At 40.5% G+C, this 14451-nt stretch overlaps 1 protein-coding gene across 1 annotated transcript in view; it reads right to left on the bottom strand.

Annotated features, from left to right (window-relative positions):
- Positions 1-14451, bottom strand: part of INPP5F (inositol polyphosphate-5-phosphatase F) — an 82954-nt gene that overhangs the window by 30689 nt on the left and 37814 nt on the right. Inside the window, exons 3-7 of the mRNA XM_032423060.1 lie at positions 12776-12912; positions 3159-3287; positions 2767-2934; positions 2604-2660; positions 80-278 (exon numbers count right to left, since the gene is read on the bottom strand). Of these exons, the coding sequence (XP_032278951.1) occupies positions 80-278; positions 2604-2660; positions 2767-2934; positions 3159-3287; positions 12776-12912 (690 nt within the window). The remainder of the gene's footprint in view (positions 1-79; positions 279-2603; positions 2661-2766; positions 2935-3158; positions 3288-12775; positions 12913-14451) is intronic.

Below are 14451 nucleotides of genomic sequence, written 5' to 3'. Positions count from 1 at the left end.
CATTAGCATCTCAACACATCTGCAGCTTTACCATTCTCATCTGAATTTAACTTGCACACGATTTCAGCCCTCTACTCACCTGCTCTGTGCCTACTTCGGCGTGAAATGAGAGCCACTAGAAATCGTGGGTGAATGTCATCTACACATGTGGACTCCTGAGGGGGGGTCTCTGGGCTGCTCTTCTCATCATCAGATGATTCATTATAATTAACCACAAGTTCTTCAATCTGCACAAAACCTTGGATAATGGGGATAATCCAAAAGTCCACGTCTGGTGTCTGAAAACAATATGAGCATCATGTTGTTTCTCTTCTGTAGAGCACTGCTGCTTGCTTAAACCCAAACAGGAGCTAGCACATATTTGCGAGTTTACGAGAAGCAGAAACCTTCTATTTTTTAACCATGTTTCTTGCTTATTGGAGGACAGCAGGAAGGAGGGAGGGAGGACGACAAAGGGGAGAGCCTTCCCTTTTCTCTATGGTGATCAATTAAAAAAGAGCCGCCTGAGTGGTGCCTGGCTGACTTGGTTGATAGAGCACATGACTCTTGATCTCGGGGGCGTGAGCTCAAGGCCCACGTCGGGTGCAGAGATTTCTTTAAAAAAAAAAAAAAAAAAAAGCTGCCTGAGAGGGCCCACAACATAGACACCACACTGCCTGGGTAACAAATTCAAGCTCCACCACTTACTAACTCACTCAGGTAAATCACTTAACTTCACCATGCCTCAACATCCTGCTTTGAGAAATAGGAGAAACTATTACCTCATTAGGCTGTGTGAATGAGTAAAACGTAAAAAGGGTTTGGTTTAGCTCCTCCCTTATCATAAGCATTTAACAAATGTAGCTATTGTGATTATTCCCGTTGGCACAGGAAAAACAAAAACAAAAAAACAACATATAGGTTGATTTTTTTAACTCCCCATTGCATCAAGGCTTTAATAAAATACAACCAACTCTGATCACCTTATTATGAGCACAGAAGACTGACTCTATTTTCTAGTTTAGAAAAAAAAAAAAAAACTTGCCTTGCCAAGCTAAAATCCACATAGTAAATGAACCAAAACAAAAAAACCCTTTCCATAAGTATCTTATTTTACAAAGTCACCCAACATAATTAGGAGAGTGTTAATTACACTTAGACATGTCCCCTTCTGTGCCTTTCAGGCTAAGAGTATTCCAATTTCCCAGCTGATTGTCTGCAGGCACAGTAAAGGGTAAGAAGTGCTCCAGGCCGTTGTTCTCTCTCTTTCTCTCCCATCTCCACAAGTATATCCAGCCTTAACCTTGGCATGACCTTCAAACCCACCTCACCGTCCAGAGCCACATAAGCCAGGACCTGTCTCATGGTTTTGTTTTGTTTTATGGAGCATGCAGATAGGATCTTAGGAAGGTGGTTAGAATTGAAAATTGTGAAGTGAAGGGTCTATTTGCATTCATTATTCTTACCACCATCCGCATTATTTGTATTTTTGTTCTAGCAATCATGCAAAACCCTTGACAGGAAAAGAGAAATGCACACCGCCAAATGCCGCCTCTCCCGCAAGTCATCAGTTTTAATGGTAATTCCAAGTGTCTGACAAAAACTCTGCCAAACATATTAGAACTCAGCATGTCAGCAAAGAGCAAAAATTCCCATTATAGTCACCTTTATTTTTCTCCCCGTCACTGAATTTCAGTGGTCATAGTTTGATCAGCCTCATAAAAAGGCGAGCACATTTTCAAGCCTCATTCTCAACAGAGGCATGATAGCTATCCAGTGGTAGATAATGCTGAAGTCAGAATCATTTATACTAACGACCGCCAAGGGGGAGAGAGAGAAAGGAGAAAAAAAGGTTTCAGATTTTTGAAAAGTTAATGAAAAGATGTTACCCATTCAGCTATTTGCCCACTTTGTGTCCAAAACTAACTGGCACCCAGCAAGCCTTCCATACATATTCGTGGACTGAGAGAATGAACTGTCCTCGGACGGTCGTAACTCTTTGACATACGTGACAGAGTAAAGGAACAAAGTAATCATTACACTGGAAGGAACCTCATGCAATAATCTCACCATATTCCCTATCTTCCCTGGTTCAAGTACTGGCAGTACTAGAATGTCCTTCGAGATTCCCAGATGAGACAGGAAAGTTAAATGACTGGTATCATTAAAGGAAAATTGGGCTTCAACATTTCGAATGAGTACAAACAAAACCTGTCTTTCATAGGAACTCTATGGACATTAGTTCTGCAGCCCGAAATTACTTCTATCCTATGGGAACCTGCTAAAAAGCTAGGCCTGTGGCTAGGCAGTGGAATTGTGAATTGCCTTAAATAATGCCTTGGCTTTCCTAACTAAACGATTCCCATTCTAGAGGGGAAAACATTTTAGTGAGATTTTTGAATTTAAAACAAAACAAAACAAAAAACAAACCAAAAAAACCGCTTTTTAAAGTAGGCTGCACACCCAATGTGGGGCTCGAACTCCCAACCCTGAGATCTAGAGTCACGTGCTCTACCAACTGAGGCACCCCATTTTAGTGAGATTTTTAATTCATTTTAATACAATTTTAAAATATTTGCTTAACAACTATAACTCCTGAGGATATTTTAGAAACAATTACTCACACCAATCTCAGTAAGATCTTGTATCATATATTTATTCCAAAAAAATCGGTCATCAACCTGGAAAAGGCAGAGAATGAACAGTTCAGAAACATGTTGTCTGAGTTTTCCTATAGAAGCCAAACGGGTCCATAAATCGTTCTGCTCTGAGCTATGAGAGAAGTACCTTCTGCCAGAGGGGACGGGGGTCCTTCTCCCCAGCGCTTTGCCTCTGCACCGAATTGGTCAGGTCATAGGTCAAACTATAGTAAAAGGACTCTGAGTCCATGAACATCTTCAGCAACTCCTCAAGTAATCTCCTCTCCAACTTCTCCTTTTCTTTACTTTCCTTAACCTATAAGAAATTAATCTACTATTACTGCAGGAATTCAATGTACAGCATCACGTGGATAATACCCAACTTCCTAGAACAGAAGTGAAAATAATCCCAAGGACCACGCACAGATAGTGCTTTCACAGGATGAGCAGTTTGAAAACAAGTTTACTGGGAAGAAAATTACCCTTCAATTTAAAACTAATCCAAGATGAATTCCAAGCACATATCAATTAAACTCTTACTTTCTTTTTATTAGGAGCAGACACATTGGATTTAATATGTGTAAAGGTCTTCAGTAGAAACTTTGAGTCATCGGGAGATGGTACAATCTTCTCTGGCTTGTTAATTCCAAAATGATGCTTCTTACAGAGCTAAATAATTAGGAAGAGAAAGAAAATTCATTGTTACTAATATCGGCTTGTTAGATGTTCAGGTATGCGTGCAGAAGGGGCTGCTACTGTTCATGCACTTTGGTCAAAAGAAAACCTCAAGTCTTATTAGTAAAATGACCAAGGAGACAGCTGATCATAGAAAGCACAGCTATGGTTTCAAGGATTAGAAAGCTACCGCAGAGGATAAGCAAAGAACACAGGACAGGATATCCTCAGGATTTAGGGGCGGGAAATTCAGGTTAGGGTCATAATTACAGTAAGTTCTTATCCAATACAACTGAAGAATAAAATCTCTGGTTAGGGTTTATTAATGCTCTGAAAATCGGCATCTAAGATTAAAAATATTGCAAAATACACATTTGCTATGCTCCAGGGGCATGATTTTACAGCTATCTGTGCTAAACATTCATTCATGCTAGTTAACTGAGTGTTTTGGTTGTGACGATGTCAAGAGTCTGCTCTACTGGGAATCTTAAAAGCTGGACATTTCAACCACTCTTTCTCCTCCTATCCTCACACACACTAATGGAATCAGCATGAAAACATACTTTGGGACCACAGATAAGTTAAATTTGAAGAAGCAGTAAGTAGAGGCTGCAGGAAATGTGCAGTCCAACTGACAAGGATGAGGAAGAGGATGGGAATGTGTTAAGAGAAGGGCACAGAGGTTCTAAAGAAGGCTACCTGGTTAAAGTCAAGGGTTTTACATATAATTTCATGCAGCTCAACACACAAAGCAAATATTCTGAAAGGTACACAAAGATTCTATTAACCATATCCAGACTAATTCCATTTTTTCAACACACTGGTTGTATTACTACACTAAGTGGTAGACTCTCATTAAGAACAGTTACTAAATGCCTATTATAACTGGTGTCTTACTTACTAAATCATTATTACTAGATGGTAAACAGGATAAAAAATCTTAATGAGAAGAACAAAAGCTAGTTCAAACTTTGAGTATAAATTGAATAAAAAGGGGAAAGGCATTCCTGTTCTATCAAATTTGGAAGTGGACAATTCTGTCAATTATCCCTCAGTAAAGCTGGGGGGAAACTGGAAGTAGAGACTGATAATTGGACTGTATTCAGACAGAATGGAATCTTACAGATCTTACAGCCTTTTCAAAATTATGGCCACCAAAACCTCTATTCACATGGGCTTTGCAACCTGATTCCAACTTTATGCCATTCCTGCTCTACCAGTGAACACAAGGGGACTAAAGATGAAGTCACACACAGTCGTGCTGCCAAAACTGAGCGAACGATTTCCCCAAAAGTAAGCAAAACTAACAACATCTCAAGCTGATAGGGGAGGCGAGAACTAAGCAAACGGACCCTGCTCTAGCAGCTCTCTCCTCCCTGCCTTGCACGGGGCACCTCCCATCAGCAGAGAAACACAGTGATGTATCTTCACTTGACGCCTCTTCCTCTGCCAGCTAGTGTCCTGTTCCTTCGTACGCCTCACTGCCCCCAACCCCTTACTACTGCTATCTTCACTGGGACCAATGGCCTCCCCTTTGCTAAGCCCAATGGTGGCCTCTTGGTCCTTATCTTAACCTCTCAGTAGCATCTGACACAGTTCGTTACTCCCTCATCCTGATACACCGTGCACTTGGCTTTCCCTGGTCTCCCTTATCTCTTTTACTGGTTCCTTTCCGACCATTTGAGTTCTTAATGTCTTGGCCACCATGAGATTCAGGTCTTGACCCTCTTCTCTAACTACATTCACTCCCTCAGTGATTTCACCCAATCTCATGGATTCAGGTATCTTCTATATGCCAACTTCTCCTTCCCAAATGGATATTTCCAACCCAGCTCTCTCCCAAAATTCTAGATTCACAAATCCCAACATTTCTATTTGAATTTCCACCAGGCATCTCAAACTCAACACGTCCAAAACCAGACGCTCATCTTCCCTCCACGGCCTTCACCTCCTACCACTTTCCTCCCCTTGCTTACTCCACTGCGTCCACACTGGCCTCCTTGCTGCTCCTCAACACATCAACAACGCTTCCACCTCGGGGACTTGGTCCTAGCTGTCCTCTCTGCCCACACACCCTCTCCCCAGACCTCCTACCACAATCTCCACCCTGGGCACTCCCCCCACCACCCTTACTCTGCCCAACTTTTATTTCCCATCACATACATTACTTCCCAACATACTACATAATTATGCTGATGTTTATTGTCTGTCCTCCCTCCATTATAATGGAAGCTCTATAAGGGCAGACATGTTTGTTTTGTTGATTCCTGTATCTCTAGTGCCTTAGTAGTACCTGGAATAGGAGGTCTCAAGAAATATTTGTTAAATGAATTAATAATCTCTGATGCTAAAATACAAATGGTAACCTCCAGATTCATACACAAGGCATGCATATAAGTAGTCCTGCGAAAAAGTCACTCCCCATCTTCCATGAATATATCCTACACCCCCATCTTCATTGGGGCAGAATCACTGGGGAAGTAGAGAAGCAGTTTTGTTTGTTTGTTTTTAAGATTTTATTTATTTATTTGAGAGAGAGATAGTGAGAAAGCGCGAGCAGGGGGGAAAGGGAGACGCAGGCTCCCTGCTGAGCAGGGGCTGATGATGAGCTGATCCTGGGATCATGACCTGAATCAAAGGCAGACACTTAACCAACTGAGCCACCCAGGTGCCCCAAGAAGCAGTTTTAAAAAGAGGCTCTCCCATTAGTCCCCTGCCCCTGCTTGCAACACTGAGCAACTGTTGGTTGGCAATTTTTATATAGAATGTTAGTAATTATCTATTCATATTAATAACACTCTTAAAGAAATTGAAAACATGCCCAAACCTAGTTATAGACTGTTGCAATTTTAATTTCTTAAACAGGATATTATGCATTTGTCAGACATAGTTATTCCTTAAGAGTATTCAAGCCAGCAAAATTTCCCCCAGGAATGTTTCAAAGCTGATGCTCAAGACCTAGCTATTCTAAATTAACCTTGTAGCAGCATATCCACATGCTGTCTGCACCCAGGCGTTCCTCACTCTCAGAAGGAGGGGAGTCCCTTTTTCTCTGCAAGGCTAGTTTCCTGCTGTGTCCCCTCTAGGACCAGGACCTTCCCTTCATTCATTCCTCTCTCCTCTGTTCCTACCATCTTTTAACACTGTTCAAGTTCACGAGAACGTGTATTTTTTTAATCCATTCCCCAACCCTAGAATCTCCTATGAGCTAGCAGGGTACAAACGGTGTCACGGTCACTTGTGAGAACATGGTCGGGTTGGGGTAGGTCAAAGACTGAAAGCCCAATGGGACCACTCGGGCAGAGTAAAACAAAGACCTCCTCGACTCCAAAGACGATAAACCTTCTCTCTAAGAACAGGACACTAACCAATCACTCCTGTGGTCTCTTCCTCTGGTCCCCACAACTCTGGGCTCTTCCCCCACCTCTGACTGCTCCTTCTCAGTCTTCTTTGTTGGCCTCCCTTTCTGTCTCTAAAAACAGTGGTTTCCCCAATGTTCTGCCCTTAGCTCTCTTCCCCTTCTTCATGCAGTCTAGAAAACACTGTCCTCTCTCCTCATTTTAACAACTACCGGTATGTTTTAACTACACATTTTTAATGCCACTCTTTTGCTCTGAGTTCATGATATAAAAATATAACATCTCCCAGCTACTTACACCCTAGTCCCTCAAATTCAGCTTTCCCAAAACTGATCAACATTTGTTTCCCAAATCTTGTTTTTCCTCTGGTTGCCCAATCTCACTGACAACACTACTGGATCCCTTAAGCAAGAAACCAAGTGGTCATTTTCCATTATTCTCCCCTAGTATCTCTCCTATCAACCCCAACTACCTCATGCTGATTGCTGGTGTGTTCATTCATATCCTTATCTTTTGCCCAGATCAGTATTTCTCAAGGCAGGTGCTACTAGCTTAACAGACAGGAGAATTCTTTATGCATGATTATCCCACATAGAGCAGACAACCTAACAAGCTTCCTCTCGTGAGCTGGGGAGTCACACTCCAGCACCAGACTTCCAGCACTGAGCATGGTTCCAGGCCCGCATCTCCCCTGTAGCCCTTTTAAGTTCCCTTTACTGTGCAAGGGCCAAACTTCCTGCTCCCACTCCCTGATTCTAGACCCAGAACCCAGGAAGCCTAGGGTGTCAGTTCAATCTACTGCCCACGTATGGTCCATGAAGATACTACTTATCTCTAGGCCTGGCAATGTTTTTTTTTTTTTCCTTTTTCTTTCTTTAAACAAACAAACAAAAACAAAACAAAACAAACAAACAAAAAAAACTATCCCCCTCCTGGGCTTGGAACACAGCCCAATACCAATATCCCTTAACTTCCTTATCTACAACCCCCAAATCTAAAAATCTCTGAAACCTGCAAGTTCATTTTTTAAGTTTGTTACAAATTCATTTAATGGCCAAATATGCTCCGAACAGATATGAGGCTATTGATAGTCATCCTTTATATCCCTTAGTATGAATAGTCTTATGATTCTTCAGGAAATATTAATGTGTTGTACTATGGGGTAATGCCCAGACTCACTGAGTATATATGGAATACAAGGAATAGCCTTTTGAAAACCCCCAAAATCCTGAATTCTAAGATAAATATGGCCTCCAATTTTTCAGATAAGGACTGTGATCTGTATAGCAGAGCCCAAACTCACAGTACCATCTTAATCTGGAAGTCTATTTCTGTGACTTAAAACCAATTTTTCTAAATAGAGATTTAAATTTACTTTAAACAATTCAATAAATATTTTAGAATCTTCCACGTAGTGACCTTTAGAAAAGTATAGACCACTATCATTTTTTAAAGGGTTACATTTTTTTTAAAGCAGGTTACCATTTTTTTTTTAAGTTTTTATTAATAATCACCCAGTGTTTGTCACGACAAGTACACTCCTTAATCCTAAAAGGGTTAAATTTAGTCCTACTAAAAAACAAGGATAGAGAAAATAACTTCTTGGGATCACATCCAGTCCAAAGATGCTTTGTTTAGACAGAGCTCTTGGGATTACAACATACAGCATTGATAGTGGGATCACCTTCCCTTTTCCAGAGGCCCAGCCAGTTCTGTGCAGTATGTGCTTAGGCCCTTATCACAACTTTGATACACACGATCTCAAAAAGAAAACCACCACAAGTACCATGATGCTCCCCTAGTTTTTCTATTACTCTAGCAACTTACGTTTCACAACCAAGATTAAGGGATGTTGCTGCTGCTGTTTAAGAAAAGGGAAATAAATGATTTTACTTTAAAAGTTAGTATCTATGCATCTGGAGCTAAAATTTTATACAGATGTCTAAAGGGAAACCAAATATGGAAAATGATGCAGTTATCTATTAAGGCAATGAGATATAGCAAATAAAATATGCAGACATGGGACAGAGCCTATAAAACTTTAAAGGATGTTTTCTCAAAAGAAAGAACATCTATGTTCTCATCTCTTTGAACTCCATGGATTCTTCATACCCTTGTATAGATCATTTTTTAAAATGGCACACTGCTTTGAAAAACAGTCTGGCAGTTCCTCAAAAGGTTAAACATAGAGTTACCATACGACCCAGCAATTCCTTTCCTAGGTGGATGCCCTAGAGGGGGATGAAAACAAGTGTTCACCAAAAACTTGTGCACAAATGTTCACAGAATTATTCATCACAGCCAAAAAGTGAAAACAATCAAATATCCATCAACTGATGAATGGATAGATAAAATGCAATGGATCCACACAATGGGATGAAACGGTAAATTAAGTACGCTATATACGAATTAACCAGCATGCACCTTGAAAAAACACTGTGCTAAATAAAACGAAGCCAGTCACAAAAGGCCACATATTATAGGATTCCATTTATAAGAAATGTTCAGAAGAGGCAAATTTAGAGAGAAAGTAGATCAGAGCTTGCCTAGGACTGAAGGAGCTGGGGTTTGGAGAGAAGGAGGAGTGACTGCCAACGAGCACAGGGTTTCTTCATGGAGAAGAAACTACGTGCATATGTTCTAAACCAATTGCAGTGAGGGTCACAAAACTGAATATACTGAAAGCCACTGAATTATATGCTGCAAATGGGTGAACTGTATGGTATGTGAATTTTTTTTTTTTTAATTGGCAAACAAGCCTTATACTTGAGGTAAAAAGGCAACTAAGGCAGAAAACTAGAAAATCTATTAATTCCAGCCTCTGGAAAAAGATTGCTTCTGCTCCCAATTACAGAAGACCGACTAGGCCCTAGCAAATCTGAGGACAGTGACCACACTAAAGAGCCCGAGGGCCCTGCTGGGTAAGGGTGAGAACGCTGAAAGCGATACACAGGCAGCCAAATTAGAAAGATGTAGAAAGAAATAGAAGACTTGGTTTTGTTTAAAAAAAATCTTTTCATGTGCATAAGATATGTATGTTTATGAAAAAATAACAGGAGCTAAGTAGGAAAAATATGTAAAATGCAAAAAATGAAAACTATTCTGAAAATTTGAAAGTAACATTGTTCCTTCAAAGAGCAAAGGGAAATAACCGTTAAAACTCACTAGGATATGGAGAATGATTATTTCTAAGTTGTGGGTTTTTTCCCTTCTCATTTACAATTTACTACACCAAAAAAAAAAAAAAAAAAAAAAATTATCAAGCTTCTAAAACCTCTTCTTAAATGGATTTATATGGAAACTGAAATAAAGATCCCAAAGATTTAAATTAACATGTCAGAAAATAAGCAAGCAATTCATGATTTCAACATAGATGTTCTTTGCCCTTCCTCCCATTGTTCACTGTTGGAAAGTGCTTCTACCATAAAACAGGATTAAAAGAAGGGGAAAAGGCTTAAGTGCAAATTTCTAAAATGATAATCTTTTAAGAGAAAGGTGTGCCAAACTATTCACTAAAACAGGATCTGGAAATATTTTCTCTAGGTCATGTTATTCCCCAATCAACAAGGATCATTATGTATTTTCAACTCTTAACATGAACCACACCCTCAATGCCCCATGATAAGCCCTATAGCTTATACGGTCCAACAGTGCTGTAAAAATACTCAATTATCTCATGTGGGGGGAAATCTCGTTTTCATTTAAAGATAATCTGTTTTACTTGAGAGTATCAAGACAGAAAAATGTTGGGATGCCTGGGTGGCTCAGTTGGTTGAGCATCAGCCTTCGACTCAGGTCCTGATCCCAGGGTCCTGGGATGGAGCCCTGCATCGGGCTCCTTCCTAGGCAAAGGAGCCTGTTTTTCCCTCTGCCTGCCACTCCCCCTGCTTGTGCTCTCTCGCTCTCTCTGGCAAATAAATAAATAAATATATTTTTAAAAAATGTGAAAAATGAAAACCTTCAATTTTTCATAATATTCACATTTTTGTGCTTAAACATTCCATGTAAATGTCATTTTCTAACCACTCCCCCACCCCCGCAGCTTTATACAACAGTCAGCTACTAATCTCAAAAATGTTAGAGATCAGTGGGCAAAAGGGCATCAGAAAACCTCCCTGAAAAATACAACACAGGTCCCAAGCTTCTCTGGACGAGGAGTGACAGACAGTACAGTTCCCCAGGGCTGGGAGTGCGAATGTGCAAACTGATGACTGACAGGTGGATAAAGTGCTAGACAAGCTGGTCGCCTGCTCTAAATCTAACTAGCAGGGTCCCCAGGCTTAATGCTCAGACCAGAATGCCAGCCCAAGGGGTGCTCCCCCTCAAGGTAAAGATTGGTGACAGAAAGCCATGCTGATCTTTCAATTTGTCAGCAAAGCCATCCAAAGACACTGATGACAAATTTATTGGCTTAGTAAACTAACAGAATTTTTGCTAGTCTGGCTGCTCTTCCCTACAATAAAATACAAACAAAAACTACAAAGACCTGCTTTTATTTTTTTATTTATTTATTTTTTTTTTAAAGATTTTATTTATTTATTTGCGAGAGAGAGAATGAGAGACAGAGAGCATGAGAGGGAGGAGGGTCAGAGGGAGAAGCAGACTCCCTGCCGAGCAGGGAGCCCGATGTGGGACTCGATCCCGGGACTCCAGGATCATGACCTGAGCCGAAGGCAGTCGCTTAACGAACTGAGCCACCCAGGCGCCCCCAAAGACCTGCTTTTAATAGGCCCAACTGCTACCTAAGTTATTTGTCCTGGATTAGCAATAATGAATAATGTTCTAGCTCCAATACCAATAAAGGAGAATATGAAGTACTCTAATCTTTTTTTGATTCCTGTAATAAAGAGAATATCAGGGTCCTCTTAAATTCCTGTTTTTGGGGTTTTTTTTTTTAAGATTTTATTTATTTAGGGCGCCTGGGTGGCTCAGTCGGTAAGCATCTGCCTTCGGCTCAGGTCATGATCCCAGGGTCCTGGGATCGAGCCCCGCATCCGGCTCCCTGCTCCGCGGGAAGCCTGCTTCTCCCCTCTCCCTCTGCCCGCTGCTCTGTCTACTTGTGCTCTCTGTCAAATAAATAAAATCTTAAAAAAAAGATTTTATTTGAGAAAGAGAGAGCATGTGCGCATGCGTGCACACAAGAGGGTAAGGGGCAGAGGTAGAGGGAGACTGAGCAGGGATGCTAGATGCCAATATCCGCACCAATAGCAAACATGCTAAAATGCTTTCCTGGGTTACTTCTACCAGGTGCCAGTACAGTGTGGTAAAAAAAATACTAGCCCTTGGAAATATCATTATTTTAGCCTTAAGCCTCTCTATTGTAGGCTTGGTTCCCTCCTGAAAAAGTAACAGATTGGGAGGGATGGGGTGACTGGGTGATGGACACTGGGGAGGATATGTGCTCTGGTAAGCGCTGTGAATTGTGCAAGACTGTTGAATCTCAGATCTGTACCTCTGAAAGGTACATTATTTAATGCAATATATGTTAAGAAAGAAAAAAAAAGAAGAATGTAGCAGGAGGGGAAGAATGAAGGGGGGGAAATCGGAGGGGTAGACGAACCATGAGAGACGATGGACTCTGAAAAACAAACTGAGGGTTCTAGAGGGGAGGGGAGTGGGGGGGATGGGTTAGCCTGGTGATGGGTATTAAAGAGGGCACGTTCTGCATGGAGCACTGGGTGTTATACGCAAACAATGCATCATGGAACCCTACATCAAAAACTAATGATGTAATGTATGGTGATTAACATAACATAATAATAATAAAAAAAGAAATACACATCTCCATATGCAAATGCTTCCTTGGGTGCTGAAACCTTGTGTAACACAGACCCCTATTCAACTGGCCGCTTGCCTAGACTGCTGTCCCTGGGATAAACTTAAGAGAGACCAATGGCCTCCCGCTAACAGAGTCAGCTTTCTTGCATCTGATATACTGGATTTCACAGATTTTGAAACAAAGTTTCCATTCCTAAAGTGAAGTTTGAAAACCACAGGATTAAATTACTTTAAAAATATTATCCAGCTCTAAAATTATGATTTTGGCCTATTAGACCAAATCCTCATATTTGTTATTATATTTATACCAAGTTTCCATAAAATTTCCTGAGACTTCCACCTTACCTCTAGCTCAAGATCCTGAGGTTCCATCTCAGAAAGTGATAGCACAGCAATTTTGGTAATTTTACAGACCTCATGGTCTCCTGGAAGTTTGCCCACCAATGCTTTCTGCCGAATTAAAATAAGCCACCATGGAAGATCTGAAAGAGAAAAGTCACACTAATGTCTGGAATCTATAAAGGGCTACTAACCTGGCAAGCTGGAGGTGAATAATCTAACAACAAAATATACATTAGATAAAACCCTTTAAAGTAAAGCACATGACAAAGATTTATAAATGGCCCTCAACATGTGAAAAGATGTTCAACCTCACTTATAATTAGAGAGATGTGAATTAAAATGCAGCAATACCATTTTCATCCATCAGATTGGGGAAAATATGGAGGTAGGACAGCACATTCCCTAAAAAGGCTGTGGGGACACAGGCAATGTCATACAGTGCTGGTGGGAATAAAAACAGATACAACTTTTCTGGAGGGAAATTTAGTGATACCTAATAATAAAACATATGCACTTACTTTTAACCTACTAATCTCACTCTTGTGCGTTTACCCTGAAAATACACAACCAACCTAAAATATATACCCTCAGGTCTATTCATTGCAGCAGTTTGTAACTACAAAATACTGGAAACAACTCGATTGTTCAGACATAGGAGAATGGCTGAATAAACTAGGACACATCCACTCAGTGGAGTACTATGCAGGTACAAAATGGAATTAGACATGGTCTAGGAACTGACAAGGAATGATTCCTGGATATATTACATGGATAAACTGGATATATTTATAGAACAAGGAGACAATAAAATCATATAAGAATTTATATTATCAAATTAAAGCACAAAAGAATATCTAGAGTGTGCCACCCTTTATGTAAGAAAGAAGATCTGAGGGGTGCCTAGGTGGTTCAGTCATTTAAGCGCTGGACTCTTGATTTCGGCTCAGGTCATGATCTCAGGGTTGTGAGATTGATCCTGGGGTGGGGGTGGGGGTTCTGTGCTCAGCGGGGAGTCTGCTTGGGATTCTCTCTCCCTCTGCCTCTGCCCCTACCCCCCAACATGGACTCATTCTCTCTCTCTCTAAAATAAATAAATCTTAAAAAAAAAAAAAAGAAGAAGAAGAAGATATGAGAAAATATGCATACATCTGCAAATTCACACAGAAAATAAGAGCAATAAATTAGAAATTAATGAGACTGGTTACCTACAGAGGGTGGGCAGAAACAGGATAGAAGAAGGGGGATCTGGGGAAATGACAGTTCTCTGAGTATGTCCTTTTGTATAGTTCTGTCTCAGAACCATGGTGATGTTTCACATCTCCTCAAAAATAAATAGTTCCTTTCGACCAGAATGCGTTTGTGGGGGTGGGGAGGGGATGACTCAAAACAAAATGCAAAGAGCAACTCAACTCTGCTTCAAATGGACAATGTAACCACACTGTTAGAAAAAACTCACCTAAATAACTCTGGAAAACAGTATTTAAGGATAAAGACAAAGAGAACTCTATATAATATTGTACTCTGGTTAGTGATTTTGTTGGAAGGATAGGAGTTAGCAATTCCAAAACCACTTTATGTGTGTACACTAGCACTGAGCAAATAATATATGGAGGACAATGGGGGGGGGGCTAAAGAAATCTTTAATAAATACAAGAAAGAAGGAAAGAAAACACCCAGAG

The sequence above is a fragment of the Phoca vitulina genome, unplaced genomic scaffold (assembly GCF_004348235.1).
Source record: "Phoca vitulina isolate PV1807 unplaced genomic scaffold, GSC_HSeal_1.0 scaffold28, whole genome shotgun sequence".
Classification (NCBI taxonomy): domain Eukaryota; kingdom Metazoa; phylum Chordata; class Mammalia; order Carnivora; family Phocidae; genus Phoca; species Phoca vitulina.
This window is presented reverse-complemented; position numbering and strand designations above follow the sequence as displayed.